General features: G+C 40.3%; 1 protein-coding gene across 5 annotated transcripts in view; it reads left to right on the forward strand.

Moving 5' to 3' along the window:
- Positions 1–18,131, forward strand: part of cep104 (centrosomal protein 104) — a 233,140-nt gene that overhangs the window by 199,032 nt on the left and 15,977 nt on the right. For 3 of the 5 annotated variants that reach the window (XM_080215502.1, XM_080215503.1, XM_080215504.1), the window contains 2 exons: positions 3,082–3,172; positions 6,117–12,900. In XM_080215502.1, the coding sequence (XP_080071628.1) occupies positions 3,082–3,172; positions 6,117–6,253 (228 nt within the window). In that variant the 3' untranslated portion in view covers positions 6,254–12,900. Of the gene's footprint in view, positions 1–3,081; positions 3,173–6,116; positions 12,901–18,131 lie in introns of those variants that run through there. The other 2 variants (XR_013889685.1, XR_013889686.1) reach the window with 1 other exon arrangement.

The raw sequence follows: 18,131 nt of genomic DNA on the forward strand, positions 1-18,131 counted from the left end.
TGCTTGATAGAGCAGACACAGCACGGTTTCGTTAAGGGGAAGTCATGTCTGACAAATTTATTGGAGTTCTATGAGGATGTGTCTAGGGCAGTGGATAGAGGAGAGCTGGTGGATGTGGTCTGTCTTGATTTTCAGAAGGTGTTTGACAAGGTACCTCAAGAGGTTATTGCAGAAGGTAAGGGGGCATGGAGTTGGGGGTAGGGTGTTAGCGTGGATAGAGGATTCGTTGTCAAATAGGAGGCAGAGAGTGGGGGTTAATGGGTGCTATTCGGATTGGCATTTGGTGACTAGTGGAGTGCCCCAGGGGTCGGTGCTGGGGCCTCAGCTATTTACCATTTATATAGATGATCTGGAGGAGGGAACCGAGTGTATGGTGTCGAAATTTGCTGATGACACCAAGATTGGTGGAACGGCAAATTGTGTGGAGGGTGTGGAGAGTCTGCAGAAGGATCTAAATAGGCTGGGCGAATGGGCCAGGAACTGGCAAATGGAATTTAATGTTGGCAAGTGCGAGGTGGTCCACTTTGGTAGGAATAATGGTAGGAAGGACTACTACTTGGCGAAAAACTGCAGCAGGCGACGGTGCAGAGGGGCGGGGTGGGGGGGCGTGGTGGGGGGTGGGGTTTAGAACGGAGTTGAGGAGGAACTTCTTCACTCAAAGGGCAGTGAATCTCTGGAATTCTCTGCCCGTTGAAGTGGTGGAGGCTACCTCGCTAAATATTTTTAAGACGCGGGTTGATGGGTTTTTGATAAGCGAGGGGATTAAGGGTTATGGGGAGAGGGCGGGAATGTGGAACTGAGCCACGACAGATCAGCCATGATCTTATTGAATGGCGGGGCAGGCTTGAAGGGCTAGATGGCCTACTCCTCCTATTTCTTATGATAGAAACCAAACATATTTAAGTAGTTTTCCATTCAAAAAGATCTTACAAACATTAGTTCAAATCAATCTTGCGAAACAGTATTTGACTTGAATGGCCTGTCCTCCTATTTCGTACCTCTTAAATGAACTGTCTATTCTGTAACTAGGGTTTAATACAAACTAAACATGTGAAGCTAGTTTATAATCTCTTGAATGGCTTGACAGAGTTGAAGAAATCAACACCTTGCTACATTTCCTATCTCATTTCAATTTGTGCCATTTCTTTGATTTTTCAATCTTATGCTAAAATTAATTAGTTGAAAAACCCCTGCGGAAATCAAATCAAATGGTTTCTTGATGTGTCTGAATTCCAGAAAACAGTTGCTCCCTCTTTTGTCTTTAATTTCTAGATGTATTATTTTCTCCCATTTCAAATTGAGCTTCCATTGCTAAAAATCCTGAAGAATTTTTTGCCCCATTTGTTATACAATCCTCTGGGGACAATTAGAGCTAAGCATTTAAGAGTGATCTCAAAGTATTTTTTCTCACAGGAATGAAATCTGGAACTCTTCCCCCAAAGGATTGAGACTAGAAGTCAGTTGAATACGTTTGATTTTTGTTTCGTAAAAGTATTAGGGATTAGGATCCAAGGTGGTATAAAATGCAGATCAGCTATGAATTAATTGAACAGCGGAACAGGTTCGAGAGGTCTACTGGCCTACTCATGTTTCTATTCATAAATGCTGTCCTCATTACGGGTCGTTTCTTCCACACGTCCTTTAGCAGTTCTGGATTGATCAAAAGAAAGGGCTTGTCCACTGATAAATGATCACTCTGCTCTCCGACGTCAATCTCTGCTGGAGGTTTTCTTGATTTTCTATTTTATTGATATTTTGATGTTGCTACAATCATTATCATTTGCAAAATTTTGCTGTTGTACAAGTGGGTGGCACAGTGGTTCGCACTGCTGCTTCACAGTGTCAAGGACCCACATTTGATTCCCGGTTTGGGTCACTGTGTGTGGATTTTGCACATTCTCCCTGTGTCTGCATGGGTTTTCTCCAGGTGCTCCAATTTCCTCCCACCGTCCAAAGATGTCCGAGTTAGGTTGATTGGCCATGGTAAGTTGCCCCTTAGTGTCCAGGGGTTAATAGGTTAAATAAGTAGGGTTGTGGGAATAGAGCCTGGGTGTGATTGTGGTCGGTGCAGACTCGATGGGCCAAATGGCCTCCTTCAGCACTGTAGGGATTCTATGAACTTTTAAGTTCCTTTCTTCCTACAGCCTCACTATATTGAAAATATGGTTTATTTCATTGCTTTCTATTCAAACTCAATTCTCTCCCCCCAGGATTTCTTAACTATCATAGCCCCTCAAACTTCAACTTTGTGTCACTCAGATAAGCTTCCTAATTTGCCTTGTTTACATTTTGATCTTGTTGATCTCCTTCACCTTGATTATCACTTAAAAAAGAACATAGGCCTGACAATGTAAACTCTGCTTTACATGGCTAGATTATTGGTTAACCAGTATGGAAAATTTTTACATCACTCTGGCTCTTGCTGTCCAGTGTTGTATGTAATGGTACTTCATATTGCCAGTAATTACATTTTGGTTTAATGTATATGTTTAAAAAATCAGTTGCACAAGTTGAATGAAAAAGGTATTATATATTTTTATGAAGCCAAGGAAAATGGGAAAGTTATGTCAAAGATCAGTTATAGTTATTACTAGAAAGTCAAATCCATAGCTTTGTGGAAATTGCACTCGTGACAACTACATTATAAGTAATTATTTACCACATGGGGAAAAAAGGACAAAACTGTAATGAAGCAATGAAAATAACACATTCAAGATTCAAGATTTGGCATTCTTTTCCTGAAAAGTGTTTGTAATGGTCCAATTTATTACCATGTAGAAAGCTTTAAATGTAGGTATGAATATTTCACGGTGTAACAATTTTGAGAAAAATATGCAGAGTAAGATACTATATTGCTGTTTTAATCTCCACTCCGTTAAGATGTTGTGTTCCTGAATAAAGCCATGGCTTTGTACATTGAAAGGAAAAACTGGGCTATCTGGCAGACATGCTGACCTACTCGCCCTGTGTGGTTTATGCAGATTTCAGCAGAGGCCCCTTCTGCAGCTCTGCTCCACAAGGAGCTGCTCACTGGACAGATTGTAACTAACAGAAACCTCCTTGTTCTTCCAATCTTCCTAGGCCTGGAAAGTGCATCTCATGGGAAGAGACGGCTGTAAAATGAACCCCCGCAGGATGCAGACGTCACAGAGACCCCAGCAAGTCCCACAAGGTAAAATATAAATCAGAGTCTCCTTTAGAGCCAGATTTTAACCATTTTATCAGCGTGAAGTACATGCATTGCAACTAAATGAATACGCTTGCTACTATCAAAAGGACTTATGTAATAACTGAAATCTTTTGGTATTGCTGAAGAAGGGCAATCTAAATGTCTGCTGCAAAGGTCGTTTTACAACTACAGATACAGTAACCTAATGACAACATTTCTTTATTCGTTTGTGGGATGTGGCTATCGCTGGCCAGGCCAGCATTTGTTGTCCATCCCTAGTTTTCCTTGAGAATATGATGGTGAGCTGTCCTCAAATCGCTGCAGCCCATGAAGTGTAGGTACACCCAGGATTTTTGCCCAGCCTTTTTAGTGCATCTTCATGATTTTTGTTCCCTCCCTTTGGGAACATAGAACCTTACAGTGCAGAAACAGGCCCTTCGGCCCACCAACCACAATCCCACCCATCCCCACATCCCCAAACATTTACCCGCTAATCCCTCTAACCTACACATCCCAGGACACTAAGAGGCAATTTTAGCATGGCCAATCAACTTAACCCGCACATTTTTGGACTGTGGGAGGAAACCGGAGCACCTGGAGGAAACCCATGCAGACACGAGGAGAATGTGCAAACTCCACACAGACAGTGACCCAAGCCGGGAATCGAACCCAGGACCCTGGAGCTGTGAAGCAGCAGTGCTAACCACTGTGCTGGGGAAGTGTTGGAGGATTCCCGAGCTGATTATCAGCCTGTTGAAATGTTAGGAGTTCTCCCTCCATAGCCAACAAGTCTTGGCATTAGACTTGAACTCAGAACTTCTGGTCCAGTGGTAGGGACGACACCATGATGCCACAAGGCTTCTTTTCATCCAGTGACAATGGAAGAATGGCAATATAGTATCATGTCAGGATGGTGTTTAACTTGGAGGAGAATTGAAAGTGTTGGTATAGGGGAGCAAGCATCTGCTGCCCTTGTCCTTCTGAGTGGTATGGCCTAGGTTTGGAAGATGCTGTCAAAGGAGCTTTGGGTAAGTTGCTGTAAAGCAGCTTGTATATTGTACATACTGTTGTCACTATGCATCAGTGGTGGAAGAAGTGAATGTTCAAGGTGGCAATGAGATACCAATCAAGAAAGCTCATTTGTCCTAGATGGTCTCCAGTATCTTGAGAAGCTGCACTCATCAAGAAAATCAGAGAATATTCCATCACACTTTTGACTTGTGCCTTATAGGTGATGGACAGGCTTTGGAGATTCAGGAAGTGAATTGCTTGCTGCAGAATTCCTACCCTCTGACCTGTTCTTGTAGCCACAATATTTATATGGCTAATGCAGCTCATTTTCTTGTCAGTGGTAACCCCAACGATGTGGGGTTCAGTGATGGTAGAGCTATTGAATATCATGGGAAGATGGTTGGATTTTCTTTCGTTGGAGCTGTTCATCAACTGGCATTTGTGTGGTGCAAATGTTACTTGTCATTTAGCATCCCATGTCTGAATGTCATCTGAGTCCCACTACACAAGCACACGGACCGTTTTAGTATCTGTGGAGCCATAATGGTGTTAATCATTGTGCAATCTTGATTGTCCCTAATTTTGACCATACGATGGAAGGAAAATCATTGATGAAATAGCTGTAAATGGTTGGGTTTAGGACAGTGCTCTAAGGAGCTCCTAAAGTGATGTCCTGGGACTGAGATAATTGACTTGCAACAACCACAACCATCTTTGTTTTGTGCTAGATATGATTCCAACCAGCCAATAGTTTTCCCAATTGTTCCCATTGACTCCAGTTTTACTGGGGCTTTTTGACACTACACTCAGCCAAATGCTACCTTTATGCCAAGTGTAGTCACTCTCACCTCATCGTGAGCTGACTGGCCTTCATAAACTCCATGTACATGAGAGTTCAGTTTGGATCAGACATCACGTTGGAACTATTTGCTACAAAAAGCCACTGACCCTCCCTTTATCTCTGGCTTCAATCTGAAAAAAAATACCACAACAATAAGCCTCTCCTTGTCGAGTAAACAGTGCCAAGTAAACATACTGGAAAAATCCCACTGGTTATCAGTAATTAAATTGAAAGATATGGCCTAATTCATTGATCAGTTACAAATGCCTTAAAAGACCTTTTTGGATAGATGTCTATCCACAGGCAATAGCAACAATTGATCTATAACATCGTAGGCAGTATGAGATGTGTGTCTGTAGTTTTTAGGAATAGTGAGCATTAACTAGTTTTAACTACATGTGACAGCCAACATGAAAGGAAAGAAATAATCACTCGTAAATAAAAATGTTTAATTTTTGTCATGTGCAATTTGATATTATGTTCTCTATGGCCTCCAAGAATGCAATCACTGGTTTTCTTGCACCAAACTTGCCAGCCATGGACTTGGCGTAAAAGAATCCTTCTGATCATGGTTCATAGTTTTTCAACTTGCCATCCCCTATCAAGGTCAACTTGGCTCATCTCAGCTGCCTAATAATCTAGTGGACTTGGAGTTGCAGTGCATCATAACCTAACTTTGCAGCAGTCTTGAGTTGCATTTGTTTGCTTTTTCCATTATTTTTCTTGTGTGTTTACTGTTGTTTTTTGTATGTTACGGTCTTGGCAGCTATGTTATTTGTGAGGCCTGTTTTAGCATCCAGGTTAAAATTCATCAGGTTAACTCTAGTGCTCGATATCCTCCCCCCCCACCCCCCCCCCATTCTATTGGAGGGCCATTGAATACAAATTTATTAATGGGACTGAATGTTATCCAAGGACTTTTTGTTACACGAGCTTGGTGGTTATGCTTTGTCTGGCTATGCTTTGGTATGGTGCCTTGCTAAATGGAAGTACAAGTTGGATGGCAACGATTCTACAAGAAATTGTCAATAAGAAGGCAGTGTTTCTGGTTCTACCACTTTAATAAAGGCAATTAAATTTTTTTTTTCAAAACAGCGAAGTCTGGAACTGTGGCTACCCCTAGGTTGGGTCCAATGGGGTTTAAAGGACGATCCCCATCCTCCGGCAGCAAAATTCCTGCTCCAAGAGTTGGCTTAAATAAAACAACAAGCATTACTCCAAATCGACGATGAATTCGCACCATCTAGAAATCAAAACAGAGCAGAAAACCTAATGAAGCCTCTGCACCATGAACATCAAAGAGCTGGATTGTAATGTCCATCATAAACACACACAGGACTGAAAAGACACATGGCTGCCCTTTCAGCAGAAATGCTTCTGACCGATTGGAGCCATTTTGATATCTGTAAAATTAATTCCTTGCAGGCCAGACTTCAGCTTAATTCCTGAAAGCGTTCCATTGGTACTAAGAGAGTTTTTTTTTTATAAAATGATTGAGCACCATTTAAAAAAAACAAGTCTGTAAAAATACAAGGTCCCGTTGTTATTTCACAACCTACTTCCAATTTGCTGAACTCCATGTTTTCCCATTTGCTGTCCTTTCATGCAACAGTTTTGGAAAGAAATATGATCTCACTCTTGTGGATTGATAAATTACAGCAGTTCTTAGAATATATCATCAATGCCTATTAAAAAAACTATTCCTTTTTGAACTGCACACATAAACAACAATATTATTTGCAGCAGAATATTTCAGTTTGCTGAGATGCTGCATTATGAAAATTGAACTTAAGTTCTGAGATGAAAGAATGCTTTTGCCCAAATGTTTGAGTAACATGTAGCCTATTAGTAAACTTCGTCCATCATGACCAGATAAATAATTCAGCGTCAGAGACTGAAAGCTAGGACTGTTCTTCAGTAGAGAAAATCATCCCTCAAATAATTGGTCGTAGCAAACTAGTTGTATGCAATAAGTCTGTGGCAAACACTCCTGTGAAACTGACAGTGGAGCTTAATTTGAGATAAATTGAGAAATACTAGGCACCTGGAACTTCCACTGCAGTTCTTTCATGCATCTGTAGCCTACAAGTCTGATTGCTGCTTCTATGTGAATAGAATCATTTAGAGTCAAGCGAGGCAACTTAGCTTTGCTCTGTAAATACTTAGCAAGGAAAATATTGATGGTAAAAATGCATTAGGGAGACTCATGAAGTAACGTTAAAGAGTAGTTTTTTTTTGTTTTTTGTTAAATAGCTGTTTCGATGAAGTGCACGGCAAAGCATTGGGACGAAATGCAAAATTAACACCCACCTGATTTTTCCATCTATTTAGATTGCACAATGATTATTGAGAACCATCAAACACCCAAAATCTAGATCTCAAAGATGTCACAAAAAAATCATCTCAGTAAGTTTCCTAGTAGTGAAAGCTTTGTGACTCAGCACGTTTATCTGCAATGCTCGTTCATTTTGTCAAAAATTATTCCAGACTCCCAACCACTACTTCCCAAATTGTGTTGGGATTAGCATTGCCCAAATAAAAATCATGTGTTTCAATGTTTGTGACATAGTTTGGTAACTGTCAAAGATTATGGGTGGCACAATGTTCTTAGGGCATCTAAGAAAAAATTAGTTGTGTGTTGATTCATATTTGTTGGAAACCACAAAATTCCAGTTAAAAACGGACTGATGGTACTTTTATGTGGTCTTGCATGGAAAACCTAAATAGCAATTGAAATGATATTAGATAGCTGGAGCATTAAACAAAGATTTTAATTTACTATTTAACTTATTCATAAACTGTTGCCAGATGTTCTGAGCTGTTTGATGGAAAATTCTGGTTTGTAATAGATGGCGAAAGAACAAAGAACAACACAGCACGGGAAACAGGCCCTTCGGCCCAATGACCCTGCGCCACCATTTTAACATTGAGTCCCCTCTCCACCCATGACTCTTGTCTATGCTTATGGCATTCCACATTGAGGGAAGAGTAATTTAGGGACAATTTGTTACACCAATCAGCCTAACAGCACATCTTTGGAGTGTGGGAGGAAACTGGAGCACCCAGAGAAAACCCATGCAAGCATGAGAATGCGCAAACTCCTGCAGACACTGGCCCAATTGAAAGAATCCAAGCAATGAGAATATGATTGAAGTGAAATGGCTTATAGCATTTTACTGCGTTTCTAGCTTGGCAAAGGCACAAACAGAGAAGCTACCCCAGCACACAGAGGGGGGCTTAATGCTTGTGCCCACCCTTGTCACATTGGAGCAAAGAGTAGCATCAGGTAATAAGCACAAAGAATGAGAAATGGTAAATAATTTTTTCTTCTCCTTTCCTCTCCTCTCTCCTCCCCCCTCCCCCCACCCCAAATACCAGATCACCAGATGCTGTCAGGCAAGTAGCCAGTAGGTAGTAGATGATGGTAGCCCAAAGGCCCCCCACTTCTTTAGGCCAAGCAGGTCAATAGCAGTGTCGGCTTCCCTTGGCCAAATCCTGGGCTCAGGTCTCTGCTAACAGGTGGGCAGCAATAAGAACCAATGTTTAGACCTCAATCCAGGCCTGGCAACAGAGTCCTGGGGTATTAAACAAATCAGAGGGCAGCATCCATATTGGCGAAGTAATGTAACTGAGTGCTAAAATATGGTGACAATTTTCAAAACCTGCAATTGACCAACCCAAAAATTAAGTTTAAAGTTTATTTATTAGTGTCGCGAGTAGGTTACATTAACACTGCAATGATGCCACATGAAAATCAGGAGTAATGTATGAGCAGCTTAGGCAGATCAACTGTATGTATTATTTTATATATTAACTTAGCTGGTCAAAGCTTGATTGGTTACAAAATCTGCTATGGTCAAAGCTGTGTGCTAAGAGTGAAAATGAAAAGAGCTTTGCAGCTTCATTGCCTAGACCACAGTACATCTCTGTTCCCCACAAGTCATACTTGACTAATTTAGAAACTAGAAAAATTATACGGCCAATCATTAACATATCTGCATTACAAAAGGTCTTGGTTAATCCAAGTTAACCTTTTGTTTTGAATCCATTATTCAGAGTATTTGACAGAACTGAGTGAACAATTTGTAGGGATAAGGATTTTTTAAACAGCGTATACAATTTTGCAAGTACATCACGAATTGAAGAGACAAAAACAAAATGCTGGAAGAGTCAGCTGGGTCTGAAGGAGAGTCATCCAGACTTGAAATGTTAGCTCATCGTCTCTCCACTGACGCTGTCAAACTTGCTGAGGTTCTCCAGCATTTTCTGATTTTGTTTCCGATCAGCACTTGCAATAATTTGTTTTTAACCAATTAGAGAGATTAACCATAATTTGTTCCTAATTCCAAGTGTGTTTATCTTTTTAAAAAAAAGATTTTTCATTTTTTGTAACAACTTTTTGTACATATCCTTGTTAAATATGCATAGTTTCATATTTATTGCAATCTTTCCTGAAATACAGATTATTCTTCTTTCAATCACCAAGTTTCGGTTTCGTTAAGGCAGTTTCTATGAGGGCGTATATTTTGCATTCTCAAGCACAACATATATAGCTGTCTGTGCAGCACTAGAAGGAATAAGGTGATCTTTTCTCGTTGTATTTGGTGTTGATTTTCACCCTTCTCTCCCTTGTTGAAAGTGTTAAATATTTGATAGAGTACAGTTTTATGAGTGCTGGTCACCATCCCATATCTTGCCCAAGTGAGCATTGTTCATGTATCTGCCAATCTGTCACCCATGCATCAGTATACACTTCCAGAAACGGTCATTTAATGGTACCCGCTAGCTGTTTCCCTGATGGTTATTTCTTCCCTGATTGAGGGTATAGTGGAGTATGTTGTAAGGCCCCTATCCAGCAAGGACCATTGATTTCATAGAATTTTGATAATCTGTGATTCAGTCGCTGGGTAAAATGAAAGTGCCACTGACGCAGTCCAATTGTGCTGCCTCAATTATTTTGTAGACTTTCACTGGAATCGAAAGCATTCTGAGGCCTTTATTTCAATGCAGTCACCAAATGGAAAATGCACAGTGCAGCTTGCCCTCTTATTTTCACTTCTGTGTCATTTTCTAAATTAAAATGAATATTACAGGTCACCTTTCATGGAAATGCTGAAAAATAAGCCAATTTGTGACATGCACATTGCCCACAGTGCTTGTATTCTGTTGTAGATCTGAGAACATTCAGTTAGAGAAAACTTCACATCCAGCAGGTTAAATTGTGAGCATACATTTATACTAAGAAAAATCTTCTTAGGTGCATGACTCTTAGAGGGCTTTGGTTGACTACCACTTGTGTGTGAATACAACTCATGTAAATTATTCTCTTTCCCATTTAGAATACCACCCAGGTATTTACTACAAAAGATTATTCCATTTACATTAATGGTTTAGTACATGGCCAACTCAAGTGAATGCTGATAATAGGCAATTGCTGGCCTTATTGACAAAATGATTAGCGCCTTGCATCTTGAGATCAGAACTGACTACTCCATAATGACGCAGAAATTGACTTCTAATCTGCTAGTCCTACTGTGGTCCATTTATAAAGAGGCATTGCATGTTCAACGTTTTATGACTTGGCCAATAAAATGATGTGTTTTCTGAATGCAGCTTGACATTTTGAGCATTAAAATCCCAACACAATGGGCTGAATATTCCTGCCACCATGGCATATTGCCAATGGTGGACACCTCAGTGGCTCTTTTGAGCTACTTAAGGACCCAATAAATTTTCAGCCCCAATTGGGGGGTGGGGAGGGAACCAAACATCAGCCTCCACCAAAACATTCATTCCAGTCTCTCAAATAAATCCTTCCCAGGTTCATCATACTATGGGACTGACTCCCTCACCTCAAATACAAAATACAGACTATTAAAATTGAGCCTTTTTGCTAAATCACAAAATATTAATTCTTTTCTTATTGATTCTTTGGTCATCTTTTACTTTATGCATCTTATTCAGGTACAGGACAGACTTTTGTCACAAAACTTTTTGCAGAAATATGCCAATGGCAGTTGGCAGTAAAATGATGCTTTGCATGTTTCTTTACATATATATTTAATTGGATACTCCTTTAATTGATCCAGTTACTATCTGAGTGATGTAAGGTACCCAAACGTGAACAATGGAAGACACATTTGGATTGTTTAAGCATTGAAATAAGCAGAACTTATTATACACACGCCATTGCCTTAGCTTCTAGTCTACTCATTAATTCTATTGAGATCAAATCAGAAAATCAGCAGTTATAATTCGTATTTTCAGCTGGGAAGTGATCAGTAACACTTTTATAGGCCTGACTTATTTTTGCTTGTTTTCTTTACCCATAACTACACATGTTACACAAGTCACCAGTTTATGGATCATATGAGATAGCTACCACATTAGATGCAAGTGACCAAAAGCTACACTGCTCCAAAGGCACATTTATTATTTGACATTACACTCCTTTCTCTGATTTTAACACTTTGTTTTAGATTTGTGCAATACATTACATGATATTGATGCTGAATTACTTTGTGCTGTATTCTTTCATAGCCATAAAATTCCTTATGTACTGTTTTTAAAACAATGAACTTAGTTTTAATTAGCTAAAAGACAATTTAGATCATTTATCAGAGAATCTAATCCTGATTAGCATCAGCACAGAGATATTGAAGTCTCGGATTCCTGTAGAAGCCTTTCATGCATTTCTGTATGCAGGTCAAAAAGATTCTAGTAAAAACATGCACAAGAACAGAATGGGCCTGTTCCCCAAAGGAGGATAAATTATCAGCCAAATGGCAGAGCACTGAATCATCAGTCTCTGACTCTCAGTTGTCACACGTGAATGCATGTAATGATGGAAATATTCCGAGGCACTTTAAAAGAATGCGGGAGTTGGACAACAAGCCGTGAAAGAAAGATTATCAGTTAGAGATGAGTGGGGAGGTCTTAAAGGAGGAAAGTGAACTGGAAGTGTTTACAAAGGGACTGAACCAATTTTAAAGTTATGTTACCTAGATTGGTTTCCCTGATCTTTGCAAGGAGCAATTCACAACAGAAGTACTTCCACTTTATGAGAAGGCAAATGAAGGGGAACTGCTGTTCTCCATAAGCATATTGCCAAAAGCTAATTTCAAAGCATTACTGTATAGACTATAATTACAAAAAAGGACTACAGCCCACAGAATCCTACTGTCTCTGCACAGAGTAGGGATGATGTGGCGATGCCGGCTTTGGAGTGGGGTAAACAAAGTAAGAAGTATTTGGTAGCAAAAGCCACTAGCTTTCGGAGCACTGCCCATAAATAAACCTGTTGGATGTTAACTTGGTGTTGCCAGAGTAGGGAGGCAGAGGGTGGAGTACTTCTAGCACTGAAAAACAGTGGTGACCACAGTTTGCTTTTAATTTACAGAGTAACCAACAGACTTAATCTACTTGCTGGATACTCCTTTACTGCTAAAAGAATGATGAAGTTTATAAACTCTCTGTTCTACTGCCAAAGTTCATTGTATGTTCTGAAAAAGGCAACAATCCAGAATGTCTTGGGTTGTTGGTGCATGTGAATTCAAAATACTAAACTTACATAACACTTAGTGATAAATAAGGGATTTCCATTTGTATTTCTACTGTTTGCACTGGATCTCTGGGGCTACCATATATTCCAGTGTGCTGATACCAACATTGTGCATATTTGCATCCTCTAAATCAGCTAGTATTACATTTTTAAAATCAGAAATAATTAATGTGTTCAGAAATTGTAATTTATTCATGTTGATTATGATCTGACTTTAATCACTTCAGAGACTTCTTTTCAAATTTAAAGCACAAAGTAAGATTTTTGAAGGACTATAGTAAGAAGTATTTGCACCAATGTATAAATAAATATTTAATTTGTAACTTATGACTGTTTTTTTTCCACAAGTTCACAACTTCATAACTTCACACAAATTGGAAATGGTAAGAAAGTTGCGTGATTCATGCACCATATGAAACCATGAATAAAAATTGTTTAACAGGGTGCCAGAAGTCTTCCCTACCACATACAGATCAAGGGGTTCAAAGCCTGCTGATGTGTGCTTGCTGACTGGATCGCAATCCTGTTACAGTTGACCTCAGTACAGGGAACTGGAGGGAATTGCCATTGCCAACTAATCAATGAACTGTTGGAAGAACAAGTGTCAAAACCAGGTGTAAATGGCTCAGCTATGTTCATCGCCATCATTATATATCTATTTACTGTTACAGGTGGGCAATAGTTGCTTTTTGAACATGTCCACCACATGTTGCTATCTTCTGAACAGGAAGGGAGCAAAAAATGGAAATTCAGAAACATTGCTGGTTTATATGTAAATATGGCATTTCTCAAGTAAAAAATAATGCGCAAAATTTTACTGAGAGCTGCATCTACATAATTATAAACTACAAATAACTTGATTGACATTAAGGTGTGTTGATTACAAGGAAAAATTGTTTTTCAGCCATCTTAAGTCTTTTCCATATTAATGGAATCCAATACCTCTTAGAATGAAGAGCAGGAATGCATGGCCTAATGCCCATTCTGATGTAGTTCTAATCTGCTATGATATAGTGTAGTTAGCAGAGGTTAGATAGGGAGGAGGATGCAATGTTCCTTTACAAAGAACAACACAGCATGGGAAACAGGCCCTTCGGCCCAACGAGCCGGCACCACCATTTTAACATCGTGCTTTTCCACTTCCACCATGTCTATGCTTATGGCACCCACATTGGAAACCAGATTGAGGGGAGAGTAATTTAGGGACAATTTGTTACACAAATCAGCCTAAGAGCACATCTTTGGGGTGTGGGAAGAAACCCATGCAACCATGGGGAGAATGCGCAAACTCCCACAGATACTGGCCCAAATCCATGTATCTGCACAGCAAACAGTGATGGTCACTGAGCTGTTGTGGTGCCCATCTGCTGGTCCAGTTTAAGCATACACAAACAACGCAAAGTACTAGGCTACTCTCGAAACATCCAAGAGCAGCCCACGCATGTATGCCCCTCATTAGACAACAAGGTGGACTGACGTACCTGTGGAGTAAAAGTTACAGGATGATATCTGCTCATCTTGAGTCAGGATTAATTAATTACCTTGTAAAGGAGGAACCTCTGGGGAAGAGTTTTAAAAAAACTGTACTGAGTTTGAATGTTCAACACTTAGTGTCTTAAATGTGAATAAAGCAAACTACAAAGTTATGTCAGTGGGTTAGCTAAGTTACATTGTGAAATTAGATTTTAAAATATGGTAGATAAGCAATGGCAAACAATACATAATTAATAAATTATACGTTACCATGAAGAATAAAAAGTGCACAGGAGAAGTCCAACTGTGTTCAGTGAGAGCAAGGTTAAAGAATATTGGATTGAAGGAACAGGCTTATAGCATTGCCAAAAGAAATGTTAGTAAGCCTGAGGCTTGGGAGGATTTTAGAATTCAGCAAAGGAGAAACGATAAATCGATAGAGCTAATAAAATAATTAGCATTGAGTTCGATCTTCCAGAATTCCCCAGTTTTGAGATCAGTTCCTGTGGATTAGAAGGTAACAAATATTACCTCTATTTAAGAAAGAAGGAAGCAAGAAAGCAGAAAATTGTGATTCAGTCTTATATCTGGTGGGGAAAATGTAAAATGCATTTTCTGTTTTTGTTCCAGATTCCAGCATTCACAGTACTTTGCTTTAATCAAGGAGCTTTCGGGAAGTGGGTTTCAAGTTGCTGATATTTAATAAATGCAAAATACTGGAAATCTAAACATAAGAAATAGGAGCAGGAATAGGCCATCTAGCCCTTCGACCCTGCCCCGCCATTCAATAAGATCATGGCTGATCTGAAGTGGATCAATTCCACTTTCACACTCTCTCCCCATAACCCTTAATTCCCTTGTCTGTCAAAAACCTATCTACCTGTGACTTAAATATATTCAGTGAGGTAGCTTCCACCACTTCAATGGGCAGAGAATTCCAGAGATTCACCACCCTTTGAGTGAAGAAGTTCCTCCTCAACTCTGTTCTAAACTGCCCCACCCGTATCTTGAGGCTGTGCCCTCTAGTCCTGCTATCCTTTCTAAGCGGGAAGAATCTCTCTACCTCTACCCTATCCATCCCTTTCATTATCTTATATGTCTCTATAAGATCCCCCCTCATCCTTCTAAACTCCAACGAGTACAGACCCAGTCTATTTAGTCTCTCTTCAAAGTCCAACCCCCCTCAACTCCGGTATCAGCCTAGTGAACCTCCTCTGCACTCCCTCCAAGGCCAAAATATCCTTGCGCAAGTGCGGCGACCAAAACTGCACACAGTACTCTAGCTGCGGCCTCACCAGTGCCCTGTGCAGTTGCAGCAAGACTTCCCTGCTTTTATATTCTATCACCCTCGCTATAAAGGCCAACATTCCATTTGCCTTCTTGATCATCTGCTGCACCTGCAGACTGGATTTTTGCGACTCATGCACAAGGACCCCCAGGTCCCTCTGCACTGTAGCATGCTGCAGCTTTTCACCCTTTAAATAGTAATCCCTCCTACTATTATTTTCTGCCAAAGTGGATAACCTCACACTTGTTAACATTGTACTCCATCTGCCAGGTCCTTGCCCACTTGCTCAGCCTATCCGGATCCCTCTGCAAACTTTCCACACCCTCCACACAATTTGCTTTTCCATTCATCTTCATGTCATCAGCAAATTTCATCACCCTACACTCAGCCGCCTCCTCCAGATCATCTTTATAAATGGTAAATAGCTGAGGCCCCAGCACCGATTCCTGCGGTACTCCACTAGTCACCAACCGCCAACCAGAATAGCACCCATTGATACCAACTTGCTGCCTCCTATTTGACAACCAATCCTCTATCCACACTAACACCTTATCCCCAACTCCATGCACCCTAACCTTCTGAAGCAACATTTTGCGAGGCACCTTATCAAACACCTTTTGAAAATCAAGAAACACCACATCCTCCGGTTCCCCTCTGTCTACTGCACTAGTCACATCCTCATAGAAATCCAGTAAATTTGTCAAACACGACTTCCCCTTAACGAATCCGTGCTGTGTCTGCTCTATCAAACCATTCCTCTCCAAGTGCCTCGCTAGTTCTTCTTTGATGACAGGTTCAAGCATTTTTCCAACTACAGACGTTAAACTAACCAGCCTTTAATTCCCTGCCTTTTGTCTGCTAACTTTTCTAAACAGCGGTGTAACATTAGCCATTTTCCAATCTTCCGGCACTTCCCCAGAATCTAGCGAATTTTGGTAAATAATCACTAAGCCAGCCACTATCACCTCTGCCATTTCCTTCAGAACCCTGGGATGCATTCCATCCAGTCCTGGGGACTTGTCCACCATCAGTCCCGTTAGTCTATCAAGCACTACCTCTCTAGTGACAGTAATCGCATTCAGACCCTCAACTCCTGCCATCCTTCTACATTTAATATCCAGCAAACTATTCGTGTCCTCCTCCGTGAAGACCGAGGCAAAAAACTTATTTAAGTTTCCTCATCTCCCACCACTAAAGAGGATGAGAGGGGGGATTAAGGGTCCAACATTCACTCTAGCCAGCCTCCTCCTCTTTATATATTTGTAAAAACTCTTACTGTCCTTTTTTATATTTAGTGCTGGTTTAGCTTCATAGTCTATCCTTCCTTTCTTTTTCAGTCATTCTTTGTTGATTTTTAAACCTTTCCCAATCTTCTAATCGCCCACTACTTTTAGCCACTCTGAACGCATCAGCTTTTAATTTAATACTCTCCTTTATTTCCTTCGATAACCACAGCTAGTTATCCCTTGTCCTACACTCCTTCCTTACCATTGGAATATATTTCTGCTGAGCACCGAAAAAGATCTCCTTAAAGATCCTCCACTGTTCCTCAGCAATCCTACCAACCACTCTGCGCCCCCAATCTACATTTGCCAATTCCGCTCTCGTCCTGTTCAAACAGAGGACACAGGTTCGGGACCCTACTTTCTCATCCGCCATCTGCATCAAAATCTCAACCATACTATGATCGCTCATCCCAAGAGGATCCCTCACAATAAGATCCCCAATTCTTCCTGCTTCATTGCACAACACCAGATCCAAGATAGCTCGCTCCCTCGTAGCTTCCGTCACATACCGTTCAAGGAAACTATCCTGACAACGCACTGTTCAAGGAAACTATCCTGACAATAAAAGCAAAATGCTGGAAATACTCAGCAGATCTGACAGCATCTGTGGACAGAGGAACAAAGTTGACATTTTGAATTGAATATTTGACTTGAAACAGTAGCTCGATCTCTCCACGTATCTGCTGAATATTTCCAGCACTTTTTGTTTTTATTGTTGATGGTTATGTAATTCTTAATCCCATTCGAGGTTTCAAATTGTCTGGTTTATCTCAGTGATGCCCATGTTCTGTCTCGATCTCTTTAATAAAAAAATTAATTAATCCAATTCTTCTCTGCACCTTCTCAGTACAATGCACCTTTGAAGATTGGTGACCAATGTTCAATTAGACTACATTGTGGTTTTGCTTTATTGTTTTGTACTCAACTGTCCTTGAGATGTATCCTAGGATTTAATTAATGTTGATCAAAGCTTGTGCAAATGTTCTTTGTTTGATCACACATCCTAGTTCATGTCTTCCTCCGCCCTTCTAATGAAACATTCCTCATTTTACCAGTCCCTAAAATTTTAAGAGGAAGAATCTCAGCGGAGCTGGTCCAGTGCAGTCTTACAGGATAGTCTCCAAGCACTTCAATGTGCATGTTCTGCTTCACGCCTCCTGTTCAATTATTCATTACCTTATTCAGAAGCCCAGTCTGATCACTGAATACAATTTATTTTGATATTGATTGAGAAGGGACCTCCCATTCAAAAGCAGGAGATGCAATGCCTGCCCTTTTCCTTCTCATCAACATTCATTCCAGCTTCAACAATCATTTACTCACACTACTTTAAATTTTATATACTGCATACACTGCTCACAATTCAGCAGCTTCTAAGTTGGGGAGACCAAACACAATTGAGTGTCCCTTTCCTGAGTTCCTCATGCAATCTGCACCATGAGTAACACTGAGCTTCTAGCTGTCTGCCATTTTAATTTGCCTCCTATACTATTCCAATGAAG

Source organism: Carcharhinus amblyrhynchos, chromosome 30 (assembly GCF_965287045.1).
Source record: "Carcharhinus amblyrhynchos chromosome 30, sCarAmb.v2.hapA, whole genome shotgun sequence".
Lineage (NCBI taxonomy): Eukaryota > Metazoa > Chordata > Chondrichthyes > Carcharhiniformes > Carcharhinidae > Carcharhinus > Carcharhinus amblyrhynchos.